This window comes from Podarcis muralis, chromosome 11 (assembly GCF_964188315.1).
Source record: "Podarcis muralis chromosome 11, rPodMur119.hap1.1, whole genome shotgun sequence".
Taxonomy (NCBI): domain Eukaryota; kingdom Metazoa; phylum Chordata; class Lepidosauria; order Squamata; family Lacertidae; genus Podarcis; species Podarcis muralis.
In genome coordinates this window covers 30,349,326-30,366,027 of record NC_135665.1, presented here as the reverse complement: position 1 = coordinate 30,366,027, position 16,702 = coordinate 30,349,326, and the positions used below count along the sequence as shown (strand labels likewise).

Here is a 16,702-nt window from a genome sequence, read left to right as displayed (position 1 = left end):
TGTTAAACCACTAAAGAAGGCCCATGAAGAAAATGTGTGCTAGAAATTTTGGCAAGTAGGTATATCTCTGGACAAATGTAAAGATACATGATGCTTGCGACTTCGTAAGAAGAATTATGATTCAGCAATCCTGCAGAACCCAAACAGGTCTGTGTCTTGTCAACACAGATGAGAAACCACCAGAGAACTCCACATGTGCCACCTTGAAGAAAGGAGGCAGACAAATGTAATAAAATAAAATAAATATGGCAACAGGCATGATGATGCTATCCAGAGTGCTGATGCAAATATCCTACATTTTCAGAGGAACATCCATCAGAAACATACTATTCTGAAGCTGTATTTTAAGCCCTCCTCTGCTTTACAATTTTTTAAAATACTGTTTTTGACTAACATATGAACTTGCCCTGCCATGAACAAGTGAATTTTATCTTGCAAAATACTGGACTCCATTTTGTTTTACTATTCTGTATCTGCTGTAGCCCACTGGGAATGAAGCTTAACAACACGAAACCTTTTGGAGGGGCTGTGATGCATTGTTTCATTAAAATCCTTTTCCATTACTATTTTCAGTAAGGTTCTGAGCTGTACAAAGTCCAAACTAAGGATGGGCAAATATGTTAATTTTGATTTCTCAATTTTCTAATCTTAAATTCAGTTTCCACGTTAGTTTGCAATTTTTTAATTTAAGGTGCTCACGGAAATTCACCAGAAATTTATTCTAAAACACACATTTTTGTAAAGCAAATTCCCCTAATAAAAGGTGGTTTATGTTATTTTCACTAATATATGCATTTATATGCACGCTTTACCCTAGTATGTGTACACATTTAACTAGAGAACTGCATTCAAAAACTCAAAGACATGCATATTTCAAATGATGACTGTTTCAATTCACATACGGCTTGGGAAAGCGTTAAGTAGCTGAAACAAATTTGCACACAAACACAAATATGAGAAGATAGAGTTCATTTGCAAAGATCCTAGCAAACTTAAGTTTTCTACCCTGTCGGGAGTGCTAGTTTTGAAAAAGGCTATAAACCAGAAATGCTTCAATAGGATAACTATCACCACAAAAATTGAAGTAGTTCTTGCCTGTAACGTCAGCTGCCATCAAACCTTCTGCTCTGATAACCTTCACCTGGAGAAATCCCACATCCTTCATGTTATGAAACATCCGCACTAGACTCTAGAACACACACAAAAAAACTATGAAGTTAGGAAGAGCTTGCAAAGGGAGGGAAAACAGGCAAACGCGATTCCTTCTTCTATCACATTTTAAAATGGTTGTTTGATTATTCTTAAATCTTATTCTTGGAAATCAACTATGTGTTTTCAGTACTGTATAGTTTCCACTCAGTGTAGGAAATATCTATTTCCATTCCCAGTATTTGATTTTAAAAGATCTAAACCACAGCACTCATCTTTCAGCTTCATGTTAGTGCATTATTTATTCTGAATATATCAATATTTAATTGTAATAAATAGTGCACCAAAATGATGCTGAAAGAGAATGCCCCAAGTCACAATGCATCAAAAGATATTTCTGTATACCCTAAGACAGAGGTATATCCAGTTCTAGAGATGCAATTCAGAAGCCCGTGTTTAAATGGCAAATGCCTGCTGGTTTTAGGGGATACCTTAAACAAGACTAGAGCTATCTTTATGCAGCTAGAGAAAGGAAACTATATAATAGCTGATCATTCTTCCAAAAGCAACATCATGTTTTATAACAAACTTTCATTTTTTCCAAAACAAGACTTGTGTGCATATATGTATATTATGTATATATAAAACCCAAGCCAGATATATCAAGAATAAACAGGATTTCTATACATTTTAATGTGCCAGCTTAAAGCAAAGTTGGATTTAATAGAAATAGACATTACTTTTCCTTTCTACTATGTTGCTGCTTAATGGATAATCATTAGTGGTATATTGCTCAAGAAAAAAAGGAATATTTTCTGCTTGAAATATCAACTATTAAAGTGTTAGACAAACATTTTTACCAATAAGAGTCAGACACAAAGCCCACAATATAAATCCCCTAAGACGCTTATTGCGTACAGAGAAGGTCTGACCTTGGCATACTGAGCCGAAGCGCTGCAGTTATATGGCACATCAATTTTCACATATAAATGCATTTATATCTATTGCTTTCTATGGAAACACATGCCCATTTATTACAAATTTTTGAAAACATTTGTCTATCATCAGAATTGTGTTTAATCATAGGACCAAAGCTAAACAAACACTGTTTATAGGATTCCAAACTGCCTGATTCTGAAAGTTATGTTACAGATAGCATCAGAATACAGATGCTTTGCTGGTAGCGTGTCATCTGTTACAATTCTCAAGAAGGTTTGGCGGGCTTTTTTTGTCAAGCTTGTATCTAAATTCAGATATTTTCCAGTTCTCACATATGTAGAACAAAGGTGGCAGGCATGTGGAAATTACATGTTTGTTCTGTAGGTTTTGAAACTATATTTATCTCACATTTCCTACAAGATAAAAGCAAAAGCACAAATTCAATTTTGCTCCACCTGCACTCACATTACCCACACACGGGGGGCGGGGGGGAGATTTCAGTATTTCACTTGGTACTATTTGTCAGGGCTCTATGGGGTAATTATAGTTTGAACTTAGATTCAGCTAGTCAGCTGATTTGGAGCAATTTACTGCACATTCTGACAATCTGGGCCAGTGACATACCATAGAATATTATTGTAGGATTTTGTGAAAAGCAAATTACTTTAATACATTACTTTAAACATGCAACTTAAAGTAATGATTTATCAGCCGATTGTCAGCCTTCTTATTTATGATTATTATTGAAGGCTTCAAAACCTGGATGGTATCGAAGGCCTGAAATTTCCATAGCAGTGAAATCTTATGATTTGCTGTGAATCCTTTCAGCCCTCAATAGATGGGAAAAGATTGAAATGCTCTGGAGATGAGTCCTCTTTATTTTTTTAATGAAAGGCTGTATAATATATTTTCTGTATGGCTGCAGCAGCTGTCAGGGAGAGCATCTCAGTTCAGCTCTATTATGGGAGAACCAATACCCCATCCTATGGCATTGAGATACACTGAGGGGCCAGTACTGATTGACAGCTTGTCACCATGACGTCTTATTCCATCTTTGTTATGGAGAAAATTAATGTCACACCACCAGCCTTATGACTCGCTGTCATCTTAGAACTGCTCACCTTTTATCAATGCTCTAAATAACATTTCAAGCCCATCGTCTCACGGTGGACAATCCGGTCAAGGGACATTAAATCGGATGACTGTGAAATGTCATAATAAAAATGGAATGCTAACAACTTCTTCACTAAACTAGCTTCTCTGGTTTTTAAACTGTGACAAGGGGGAGCAGGGGTTCAGCACACCCGTTCTGAAAAGGTCATACAATCTCTCTCTTGGTCTGCTACCCATTATGGCCCTCCTTCCCCACCCCCCACCCCAAAAGGAATTAAGCTTTTCATACAATAGTGATAAAATAATGGTTCAAACAGTAATGCCTGTTTAATTTGCAGGGCTCTGATGTTCAGCTACAAATGGTTAAATGACAGTAATAGAGTCATTTTGCAAGGCTATTTGATCTGATGGCAAGGTCAGCTCATTTACTGGTTTCTGTCTCAAAAATAGACACAAAATACATTTTAAAATGGAAAAGTCTCTTTAGGAAAGCTTAAAATAAATCTATAAAATAAAGATGATAAAAGGATTCCTGAATCTTTCTGGCTGCACAGTAATAGTTCACTGTATATTTCCTAAAAGGGTGGCAGCACGAATGCTGGAAATAAAACAGGTGACAACATATAGGAATGGCAAGAGTTCCACAAATACTGTGCAATACTGTGTTCTTTAACCTGTCTTTCTGAAGCTATGTATGTATGGGTCATGTTAGGGAAAAGGGTAGTTAAGTTTGTAAGTAAACATAACAATGCCTGAAATAACCATTGTAATAAATTGACATGCCAGGCTTTTTTCCTTTTTCTTTTTGACACAATGCAATCCTGTTTTTATACCAACAATACCAGAGACACAATTCTGGGGGTAAAAAAAAAAATGGCTCAAGGTTCAAAAAAGTTGTGAAATATATGACAATATTTCTGTGGTGTTATAAAATTATCAGTATCGACAGCATCACTTGTTTCACGTTAACCTGATAATGGAGAAAAAATATTATTCTCACTACTTGGTATCAAAATGTGTATCACTGCAATTAATCCATCAGAAATGCATTATATCTATTAAGATGTAGTCTGACAGACCAGTCTGTCTTGGTTGATACCAAAATCTGAAATAATACTCGTAATTATTAGTTTTCAGGCATAGTACACTGTATCTTAGCTCTCAGTTGGTTTAGGAAATATAATGTTTAGCCTTGCTAAGTCACCTCTATTAAACTGTGTTTATGATAACACTATTGGTGTTATGATTTGTACAAGCACCAGCAGACAGCTGATTCAGTGGAGATAGGTAGAATAAATTTGCTGAAGCGCACATCCTGCTAATCTGTTTGAAGAATATTGTACAGCATTAGTACTAGCACTTCATGTTATCTGCAGAGCCTGATAAGGTACATCTTTATTAAATTCAGTTATTGAAAGGATGTCAGCAAGGGAATAGGAATATTTTAAAATAAAATAAAAAATTAAACAGCCCTTTGTTAGTCAGAGCTTGGGTTTAATGGCAGAGTGTCTAGAGAAGCCCTCTAAACACCTGGCAGCACTGTACAATAAAAGCTTTGTAATTTTAGGTGAAAATAGCTTTCTTCTTTCTTCTTTGTGTCTAGTAAGTCAGTTTTAGTGAGTTCAGTATTCATAAATGCTGGAGTAAGAGCTCCCCTTGCTGTTGCCTTACCAAAACTACACAGAAGCTGACATGCTATGAGGATGCTGGGAAATATTTGTTTTCAAAATATCTGAGCACAATTTTAAAATTTAGCACAATTATTTTTACGTAGGGTCATACCACCATTCTTACGCATTAACGAAGGAAAAACCTATCATAACACTCTAAACAATAGCAAAGTTGGTCCACTTATTTATTGGACTCTTAAAGCTATTTGACTTTAAGAGTCCAATAAATAAGTGGACCAACTTTGCTATTGCTACTGTTGGGGGGGGGGGGAATCAGTGGCATAACTTTTTAATTATGGCACTAAATTTTCATTTGAGAACAGCAACAAAGTAAATTCACGTGGTGACTAGGAGTGAAAAGCACTGAACAAAAACTAATTGGCAAGAACCAACAGAATAATCTTTAGGGCAATGCACTGGGATATTATAAACAGCATTACTTGCAAATATTAACTTGGCTAGTATAAATCTGTAGTACTAAATAAACATTCTGAAAAAGCAACCGCTTGGGTGGGTTTTTAGGGGTAACAGGCCATTTCCCCCATTCATCGTGGAATATACAGTTCATGGTTTTTCACATTTGCAATCATACATAGCATGAGCAAGAGAGAGGCACTACATACATATCTCTTTAGTATTTCTTCCTGTTCCTTTAGGTCCTCCAGGGCATTGATTGGGAGGTCAGCGATGCTGACTGCAGCTGAGGCAGTCAAGGTGACCAGCAACACCAGAAAGCCTTCCCCTTCCTCCAGAGGCAACTCCAGCTTATGAGTTTGCTCTTTGCTCAGGGTCGACAGGTCAACCTGGCACCTAGAAACAAATGTTTTGATTAGCATGTGGCTGCCTTCGCAAGAGCAGTGTGGAATGACACACACTCAGCTATGCAAAACACAAACAAAGGCAGCCGTCCCGGGGTTTAGAAGGCAGTATTTCAAAACCCTGTTGTTTTGCTGTTCAGCTCATTCCGTCATAAGAAAGATAACACAACTTCTTCTTCTTCTTTGTATATAAATACACTAAATTATATAGCTGCTTTTGAAGCGAAAGATGCTCAAAAGGCACAATGCTAGAACTGAAATGTTGCGCCTTTCTTATCCAAATAATAGAATAGTATTGGAGGGGATCCTAAGGGTCATCTAGTCCAACCCCCCCACAATGCAAGAATATGCAGCTGGCCTGTACATGGATCAAATCTGCAACCTTGGTATTATGAGCCTCACACTCTAACCAACTCAGCTAATGTCTTAAATTCTTTAGGGATGTCAGTGAAATCCATCAAAATACATGTCTAAGTTGTAATGCTCTACTGTATTCTGAGCCAAGTACCATTTCTATCTTGGGTCATATTCCAATGTTGTGCATCTCTATCTATCCTTGTGTTGCAGCATTCCTGGCGCTGGGGCAGGGAGGAAGAAAGCTAAGAAGATGTCAGGGAAAAGGACAGACAGCTTTTTGTGCTCTGGGTGTCAGCACCGGAAGCACAAAAAGCCTCTGAATTTGGAAATCTGAGCAATTTCCTGATAGTTTCATTTTGGCGCGGGTAGCTTGGTTTCCCAAGCCTAGTTCCAAATCAAACCAAAAGAAACTCTCCCATCCACATTCCCAAATAAGGTTTAACTGTTTGAACAGCTTGCAGATACGAATGGTGGAGAAAGTTTATTCAGTTTGCATTTCAGGTGAACCTATTAACTCACACTTTTTGAAACAATATGAGAACTGAAACAGTCGCCTTTGAAATTCTTCAGCAAAGTAACATGTACAAAAATGCATACTGGAGTAGACTGCCCATAAAAAAATGCATCCGTTGGTGACATAACAGACAAAACTATTTTACATAAGGGAAAATTAATTGCAAAAATGTGTACATCAGACAAAATTGCATACAAAGATGTATATATTATGAGAAAATTGCACTAAAAGGCTACTGACTGTTCATAACAATGATATAAAAACACCAACTGATTCGGAACTGAACTTAAGCGTAGGGGGGAAAAGAGAGAGAAACCAAAATGAACAGATTTTCCCATCTCCCTCTGAAAGGCAAGTTGTTGTTTTCAGTTGCAAGCATGAAAACAAGGTAGGCTCTACTTGTTAATCAGAAAAGATGTCTGGACACCAGCAATGGATTAATCACTCTGTTAGTTATTTTACAGAATAGGGTCAAGGGCAATTTGGGACACCTACTTGTAGTATATTTAACTGGGAGTGCCTTAGAACAGCTGGAGAGGAGGAGGCGAATAGAAAACATGCCAGACAAATCAGCACAGGACCATCCTATCCTTAAACAAAGCAGACATAATAGAAACCCTGAATATTAAAAACTAACATAAAAGCCTGGAAGAACAATGAACTTCCATTAACATGAAGCATAGCATAAATGTATAATATAAACACAGTACAGCATAGCCTCCACAACTCAGAATCATAGCCAAGTGCTTATATGCACTGATCCACCAGAATAGCACATCAAATACAGTTCAACAGGGAAAAAAACCCCAAATCTATTAAAATAATGGATTGATGACATTGTCATGTGTCTTTTTTATAGCATATATGGTGAAACTTCGCATCTTTTCTCTACTGGGCTGAAGTCAAACATTATTTTTCAAGGGAGATTAACTGGTAAGTGTTCATGTGCAGCATATCATTGAATTAATTTTTTTAAAAAAATTATATTCTTAAATATTCTGAAATTGATGACACTTTGATTGGCTACCCTGCCCGGCATAAAGAGCATGTATATGCAGTGAAACCTGTACATGGACCACTTGGTGTGCTTATGCATTTGTACTTGGACACATACACACAAGCTTCTTTTCACACTAAAATTTCTATAGGAAGGGGTTTGTGAATAAATATCAAGGATCAGTCTTTTACCCATTGCTGAACGTAGGTAGGACACACCTGGGCAAAGAGAAGATGGGTTCACAGAAGTTCCTGACAGCTGTATTTATTTTCTTTGATAGATTCAAAAGCACATTTCAAAACAGCAGAGCACTAAGAGCAAGTGGATTTTTGTTTTTAGCATACATTCTCAGCAACAAATTTCTGCTTCTTTAATTGTCCAGAAAAAACCTGAAAGAATACTTGCATATATTCAGAACATAGAACAGGTCTGTCACCTGCCTTCTATAAATGGTTACAGGTGAACATCAAACAATTGGGGGGGGGCAGCCCTGGTGCAGCAATGCTCAAGGCTCATTTTAAGGTATTGAACAACAATTATTGTGAGATAATTCATATGAAACAGCCACATTTCTTACTCCATTCATGTGTGCTAAAAGCCTCTGCTCTGAAAATGGCACTGTAGTAAAACCGTAACAACAGAGTATGTACAGTGCAGGGGGAAATGGGGTGATTAATCTTATTTCAGCACAGGTTCCCACAGCCTTTATGGTAGGTTAAGTCGGACAAAAATGATGCAAGACCTTGTTCATATAGAAATACACTTCTAAACCAGTTAAATTTAATGGTGGTCTGTGATTATTTCACCACACACACACACACACACACACACACACCCTGCCACACACAATACGAATGTGTCACACATTTTGCCAAAATGCAGAGAGAGATGCCAGCAATTGAGAATGGACAGTGATGACTCACAGAAAATGAAAATGAATCAGTCACCAATAATCCCTCGACATAAAAATATGAGCAAAAATCAATGTCATTTTGAAGATAAACATGCATGGTTTCCTACTAATAAACAACACTATAAATCCTGCAGTATGGGACTGTAAATAACTCCAAGAGAATAAAATTACACAACATGGGATTTTACTTATCCTGTATGCTCGCTGAAACAACTTGTTCACTGACAGCACTCATTCCTGGAAATATATTGCAGCTGTCAGCAGCCAATTTGGCCAGATTACTCTTACATGTTAAATTTATAACAATCACAAGGATTTATTAGCTTATCATTGTATAGGTGGCAGAGTCACGATTGTTCAAAAGCACAGGTGACAGAAAGTTAAATAATTACATGGAGATTAAGACAGTCTCCTTCATTTGAAAATTTTACTTCAATATTAGCAGATGAAAGTTAGCTGCCTAAAAGACAAAGCAAGTGGAGATGTATGTTTCACAATTGCCATAATATAGCCACACTTTGTGGCTAGATTCTTTGGGCTGCATAGCTATCCATTATTATGTTTTTGTGGGCACAGTAATTTATGCTGACACTGACTGTACAAAAGGTGAGGGCTGTTCTTCAGGGCAGGAGACACCCCCAATACTTTAAAATAAAATAAAAAATAACAAGGGTTTGGAATGAAGCTCCATTTGAACTATTTACCTGACAAAAAGTCTGTTTTCCTCACAACAAGGTGCCATAAGACTACAGTGGAAACACTGCTGGCACTGTCCTTGACATAAAAGAGAAAAGGAACTGACAGGAGAAGGCGGCCAAGAGACTGGAAAGCAAAAGGTTTAGGATGACCCATCTTTTACCGATGATAGAATAAGTGCTTGAGATACACAAAAGGATGAGGGTAGAAACAAAACTGGAAAATAACTGGTGTAACTCTGCTTCAGCGCCATCTATTCCCTAGTGCTAGAGCCAGGAACTAGCAATTGCCACATATCAGCATTTGTGCAACACAAGCAAAGTCTCTCTAGCCCCACTGGATCCATTATAACAATGGAGCCAAAAAAAAGGGTAAGCAATGGAGAACTGCTAGGATTAGGGAGGCGCCTCTCACACTGTTATGGTTGCATGGGAATGGAGATTCTCTCTGAAGCTCTTAAGCAACTACAGGAATACTAATAATAAAATTGCATGAGGTAGTGGATAGGAAAGCAGCCTGGTAAAACACCTGAGAATTCAACCTGCCCAGGAAGAAACACTGTTCGAGTAACAGCAAAAAGCTGTTCTCCAAAGCATAATGAGCAGTCGAGACTGGCCTTATGTACTGCATGAAAATTAAGTTCATGGCAAACAGGCAGGATGTTTCAGACCTTTAACCGTATGTATAAATGATAGAAAATTCATCCTGAAAGATGAAATTCCAGCTCATCGCTTTTAAAATAGAGCTTCGACCATTAAAGCCTACTAACAACACAAGAGTGGATAACAATATTAAGAGGCTGTGCTCAGGCTGTTACTTCAAAACAGAAAAAAATTGAAATGAAAAAAACAACAGTCATGATGTTTACATTATTCACAGTGGGAATAATTCACAGTGTGTTTAATTCCCAGATTAAACACACAGACACTCAGATGCATGCACACACTGATAGAACAGGTCAATAGGGAGTAGTAGAAAACAAGGGATAACCAATTAATAGTTCTCATGTATGAAATACCTTTCAACCATACTTAGTTTTTGGACTAACAGCCATGCGCTATTCACAACAAACTTTCAATAGTCCATGCCCATGCCCAATGGCTGCATTTGGACGCAATGTAAAACCATTGCTTGTTTAGCTTAGCTATGGTTTGTTTGCTCAGACCTATGACTTGTTTGCAGCTAACAGATCACATAATCTGTAACAATGTTGGCTTGTGAATCTTGCTGTGCATTAACCATGTTTGGTCATTGAGCACTTACTGTTCCCACCCCTAACCCTGCGGGAAGCAGTAATTAGACTTTAATTTGATTCTGACCTGTTTTTAGGAAGTAATTTAATTATTGTTTGATTTTATACCAATGTTATATATTTGATGTTAGCCGCCCTGAGCCCGACTTCGGCAGGGGAGGGCGGGATATAAATAAATGTTTATTTATTATTTATATTTATTTATATGGACCAGCTATCCTGGCTTAATCCTAGTGTTTCATTGCTCCATCCAGCTACCCATCTGGCTGTAGACATACAAGGAAAGAACAGTATGAAAGCTATGCTCAGTGGCTATTTTGCAGACCCTCCTTCCCCCCTCTGCTTAGCGACAGACTATTTTCCTTGCCTACCTTCTTACTAATAAGTTCTCCCTCTCCAGGCTGCCAACTTAGCTCCACAGCAGGTGTGGTGGGAGTAAACAACAACAACAACAAATCAGTAAGTATGGGCAATTTTACTACCAACTATCAAGCAATAGATGTCAATAGTAAAGCATTGCTTCTAGTAACCTCTATCAATTGTTTAACTGACGGAACCCTACACAGAGGAACTACAATGGCGACCTCTACCACACGTGGTGTTGTTGTTGGTGGTAAGTTTGCTTCTGTGAGAGACATTTGTGACTCCTCACTACCTATCACTTCACTGACCATAGTGACCTAGGAAAGCCTAGCCTTCAAGGTCATCATGCTGAACCCAGGTGTGGAAACCATAAGCAGCACAACAAGCATGGTTTGGGAAAGTGCAAAATACCACACACAGATCCTGTGATTCTTGTGTGTTCCCTTGGAAGAGAGATAGACACTCATTCAAACAATCCTCCTTGTCAAAAATATTGCTTTGAACAATTTCACTCAAGCATATTAATGGTCGTCATGACAAAATAGCCAATCATCTTTCCCTCTTCAAATGTCATCAGTGGAACTTCCTGCATCTTGATTCTTTTGTAACTGAGTTTTGAAAAATGACATCTTTCAGTTGGTGTGATCTGCCACCTACTGGTCAAGGAAATTTCTTCCCATATAAAATGGAAAAAGTCAACAACAGATAATTTCTAGGTTGCCCCCCCATAGAATTAGCACAAGTATATATGAAATCACTGCTATTATTATCATTCATTGCTATTATTATTAGTTATTAAATTTCTATACCGCCTTTCATCCAAGGATCACAGGGCAGTTTGCAATATCAATTCGAAACTTCATCCTTTCTAATTAAACAATCTTTGGCCTTTTACACTACATACATAATTTTATTTGTATGCTGCATGTTAAAAGCATCTCAAGGCAGCCTACAACATGGAAAAAAATAATTACAAACATAATGAAATGAGTCATACTGCTGCTGCCTCGTATATTGTTTTTGCTGTGTTTGCAGCACCAAAGTGGCCTTTGTGAGAAAGACTTCAAGAGTAAACCCTGAGGAGAAATCCTTACCAGCGGCCTTGAGAGACATCTTCAGGAGGAGAAAAGTAGTCATAAGCAATAAATAAAACATCAAAAGGTAAACAAACGAATTAAAACAATTTCTACATAAATCATAATAAGATCTAAAAAGATACAATATATATATATATATAATATATATATCAATAAAAGCAGCAAAAAAAGGACACTCAACAAAAACCCCTAAACAACACCCCAGCCCAAGAGTCTCTTCAGCAGCCTCAACTTTTGTAGTTGGAGTCAATCTAGTTAAACTGTGTATGAGGAGCTTTTTTGGGTTTTGTTTGTTACTGTGTTATGCATTTTTGTGTTTTTATAGTGTAAATTGCCCTGTGGTGCCCAGATGAAGGGCAGTATAGAAATTTAACAAACAAATAAATAAAATAATAATTGCTCATTCTCGGAATACAAGTTGCTTGTAATTAGACAAACCTGCCAATAAAATCATCCTTTTTGCCAGCATCTTTGTCCCACACTGTCATATCAATAATTCCACCTCGTTCCTCATAGAGATGCAAGTCAAACTGTTCTCTCCACTGAGGATTCAAAGTTTTTGGCATAATCTGGAAAAAAAGTAAAGGGAGTTATGGAAACTTGTACCTCCTGGAACAACAGAATATTCTTTTGGTATAGTTAAGAAATAGTTCAGCAAACCAACAGCTTCATCAGACATTTTCAAATGTTTATGTAGGAAATAAGGTACACTAAAGATTAAATATAGTATGCTTTTCTGCAAAGTAGGAATTATTTTAGAATTTTTTCAGGTTCCCTAAAATGTTCCCTTAGATGTGTGCTAATAAAGTCAGTTTCTTACTGATAAAAATTCAGCAAAGCTACCTTTTAAAAAGTAACAGGATAAAATGATTAGCATATACCAGTTCTTTTTACCATTTGCATAGGAAAAGAAGTTGGTTTGCTGAGTTTCTATATTGTTTCTTGCCCGGTCTTCTAAAAGGCATAGACTCAAGCATGACTCCCCCCACCATACCTTTCCTGAAGAATACAGGTAAAATGTAACAAATGCTATGCCTTCCTTCACAGAATTCCTTTTCTCAGCATAGGATTTTTTTGTTTGTAGTATTCATAAACAGGCTTTCAACAAAAGAGTGCTTATCCATAAAAAGTAATATACTGTATATATTTTTTAAAAAACTAATTTCATATAAACAATAATCAGAAGACTGCCTATCCCCAGTCTAGCTCCCCAAAGCTTCAAGAAACAATTTTTTATTGGGCATAACTAAAGTAATACACAGTCAAACCTCAGCTCCTGAACGCCTTCATTTTGGAACGTTTCGCCTCCCGGATGCCAAAAACCCGGAAGTAAATGCTCCAGTTGTCAAATGTTTTTCAGAAGCTGAATGTCCGATGCAGCTTCCGCTTGAGTGCAGGAAGCTCTTGCAGCCAATTGACCTCAGTTGTTGAACATTTCAGAAGCTGAATGGGCTTCTGGAATGGATTACATTCGACAACCAAGGTTTGACTGTACTAGATCCTGTCTAGTCTAGACCCAAATGTCCTTTTAGAACTAGGGTCACTGTTCAAGAACCATAAAGTTAGGTGCATACATCCGGTGTAGCTCAGGGATATGGTTCTTGAACTACAGAATCCTATCCATGGCAAACCAGTTTGAAGCTCAAGAGAGTATCAACGTAAGTACACAGAGGCACGAGTGTCTGCGGTTTAAAAAGAAAAACTTGAAATCCCCATTAGACATATAAAAGATGCAGATCTTGTGTACTACAGTTCCCATCAGCCTGAACTAACATGGTCAATGGTTGCAGGTAATGACAATTGTATTTGGAGAGCTTCATGTTGGCTAGGCCTGCCTAAGGTATATGTAGTAACTAGATTTAGGTCTACTACAGCTACAACATTGTTGACTGAACAAGAATCCTTGGACTTCAGTTTGGCAGTCTGAAGAATTATTCAGTGACTCTATTTAACACTCAAAATGCTGCAAATACATTTAAAACCACCACCATTTGGAATAACAGTTCAACAAAGTTACCTTACTCTTGTACTTCTGGTGTCCTAGTCGGAATTTCACATAGGGATCACTGAGCCCGTTTGGATCCATGGCTTTGAGTTCACGACCTTCAATCAAAGTGACACTGACTATCCCTCTCCACAGCTGAGCTTTTCTGTGCAGGTCTGACAGACGTATACTCTGGGTCTGAAACTTTAGGTATAGAGAGAACTCTGATTTAGCTAGAGCACAAGCAAACCATAACCCCGTGATTTGCTTCCCACCTGAATGGCTATTTAAAGAAAGTGCATAAGTGAATACCCAAAAACTTACAAAGAACAAATTAAAAAAATATATTCAACTTGGATTTCCCTGACAAATTGGCACAGTGTAATCACCATTTTTATAGTGACAGGGCATAACTCATCGGTACATTGTCTGCTTATGTAGCCATGAATTATCAGAGGAAACCCAACATGGTGCTCTCTAGATGATGCTGGACTACAACTTCCATAATTCATGACTGTTGGCCATGCTGGCTGGGGGTAATAGGAGTTGAGGTCCAGTAGCATCTGGAGGGCAACATGTTGGCTATACCTATCATAGGTAATCTATACCCGGTTGCCTTTTCAAGATTAGATCCCATGCACTTTGTGCTTTCAGACCACCAGCACACTGGTCAATTCAAAATTATTCACATTCTGCTGGGAATTATAACCTTATATGTATGTACACCCCTATACAGACTATGGTTTCATTACATAACATTGATTTCTTTTCCCTTTTGGCTACCACATCACTGGACACAGTACAGTCCCTTAAGAGGCAGAGCTGGCTGCCACTAATTTCCCTTTTCCTGAGAGAGGGGGGGAGATGAAAGGGCTACCACCAGCTTTGATCCAGAAAGAAAGCTCCAAATCATACAGGCTTGCTTGGTTGGTTGTCCATTAAGAGTTTCCCATGTTCCCTCTAGAGCCTAGCTTCCCCAGTCTTGTTAGCGATGTAGCATGCAGGAAGGCAACTAGATGGCAATCCTTTCAACAAGCTTGCCATTCTCCCATCATAGCTACCAAACAGCCCGCAGCCCTGATTCTCTTCCTGACCTAAGGAAACTAATCTAAACCAAGGCTACCCACACTGCTTCCAGTCAATCCCGGGCAACTATCTATCTAATCACTGACTGATGTGGACTGGCTAGTAGCACTGGGTTTGCTGAGATCTGGTGCTGGCTTCTAGGTCCCTGAAACCAAATGCAGGATGGGTTAAGAATATTCCATGAGATGGGATGTTATACCTGGTTCTGTGGCACTATTTCTAAAGGTTAGACACCATTTGGATCTTTAAACATTCTCTTTTTATATTTCAGTAGTTTCTTTTCATGTCAAAATGTCCCAAGTGAAACTCCGATTAGGAATTATGAGTACAGCTTGGGTGGCCACATGATGATGCAGAAAGAGATAACCTAACAGTGGTCGTGGTGGGTTGTTGTTTTTTTGCAAAACCAAAACCAAAAACCAAAACCCTTCTACTGGCATTTCAGCCTGTCAATTCACATCTGCCAACCCAAAAGCTGATTACACACAAAACGAATGAAATATACTAGATATACTAATTTCACTCTGCAAACGACCTTAGCAATCAACAGGCTACATCAGTGCTCAGGAAAATCTACTCTTCCACCTGCACAATAGGGTTTCCTCCTCCCTGCACCTACCTCCCACTCCCCACAGTCTCCAATCCAGAGTGAATAGACAAATGTAGAGTAATTGAGGAGTAAGCTGCAGCATGAGAGACTGCTCAGGCTACAAACCATAGAGGCGCTACACAAGAGTGGCTAATCTTTGGTCCTCCAGATGTTATGGACTCTGACTCCCATAAGGCCCACCCAACATGGCCAATTTTCAGGAATGATGGGAGTTGTAGTCTAGCAATATTTGGAGGGCCATCCTGCTCTACACCCTGGCAATATGTTTTGAGCTTTGTCAGCTATCGCACCTGCTTCATCAGATACTTCACTTTCACAGCTAAAATGCAATGTAGATTAATAGATCCACAAACCACAATCTACGCCACTTTAAGCTCATCATGTAAATATGGATATCTTTATTGAATGTTTGTCTTTTGAGGTCTGTATCTAAACAAGCAGTTAATACTGTCAATTCTTTTACCAGCCTGCAGGTCTTATAAGGCCCACTAAGCCTCTTAATTTGGCCATGTGGCAAACTCCACTCATCTGACATCATATGATGTCAGGTGCTGAGATGCATTATTTCCAATGTAGCGCTAACACAGTGCTAAGATCAGAGGTAAGTTCTTTGACAGTAGAAGGCAGCAAGCAGAGACTTCTCTGATCATAGCGCTGTGGTCATCCACAGCACTAAGGTAGACAGCATTTCTCATTTTCTACAAGCCAAAAGAGGTTCCCTGCCCTGAGATATGAGATACATCTTAAAAGAAGGCACTTATTTAAGGGAAGAATTTTTTTAAAAAAAATTGTCTGTGGTATGCCAGTTGCTGAATGCCAGTTGAATGCCAGTTGCTGAAAACTACAGCGCAGTTTTGGGTGGGAATGGGGTAAACTTGAGACTTGAAAAGATATGTGAGGGTCGGATGGTGAGGACTAGCTAGGACAGTGGAGGGTTTGGGAGCTAGACTGAGACTGGTCTTCAGAGTAGAGGAACAAAGCAGCAAATACACAGGACTTTTTATTGTTGTTTTAAAAAAACCTTAAGGGGGGGAGAACAGGAGCCAGCAGGAAGGAGACAGAGGGAACTGGGTGGGGTGGAAGGATTAACACACATACAATTAATAAAGAACAGAGCCACAAAGCTGCAAAAAAGTGCATGACA

At 38.4% G+C, this 16,702-nt stretch overlaps 1 protein-coding gene across 8 annotated transcripts in view; it reads right to left on the bottom strand.

Annotated features, from left to right (window-relative positions):
- Nucleotides 1-16,702, bottom strand: part of MCTP1 (multiple C2 and transmembrane domain containing 1) — a 173,285-nt gene that overhangs the window by 86,090 nt on the left and 70,493 nt on the right. For all 8 annotated transcript variants that reach the window (XM_077936211.1, XM_077936215.1, XM_077936212.1 and 5 more), the window contains 4 exons: nucleotides 13,896-14,066; nucleotides 12,317-12,447; nucleotides 5,495-5,681; nucleotides 1,096-1,189 (listed from right to left, as the gene is read on the bottom strand). In XM_077936211.1, the coding sequence (XP_077792337.1) occupies nucleotides 1,096-1,189; nucleotides 5,495-5,681; nucleotides 12,317-12,447; nucleotides 13,896-14,066 (583 nt within the window). The remainder of the gene's footprint in view (nucleotides 1-1,095; nucleotides 1,190-5,494; nucleotides 5,682-12,316; nucleotides 12,448-13,895; nucleotides 14,067-16,702) is intronic.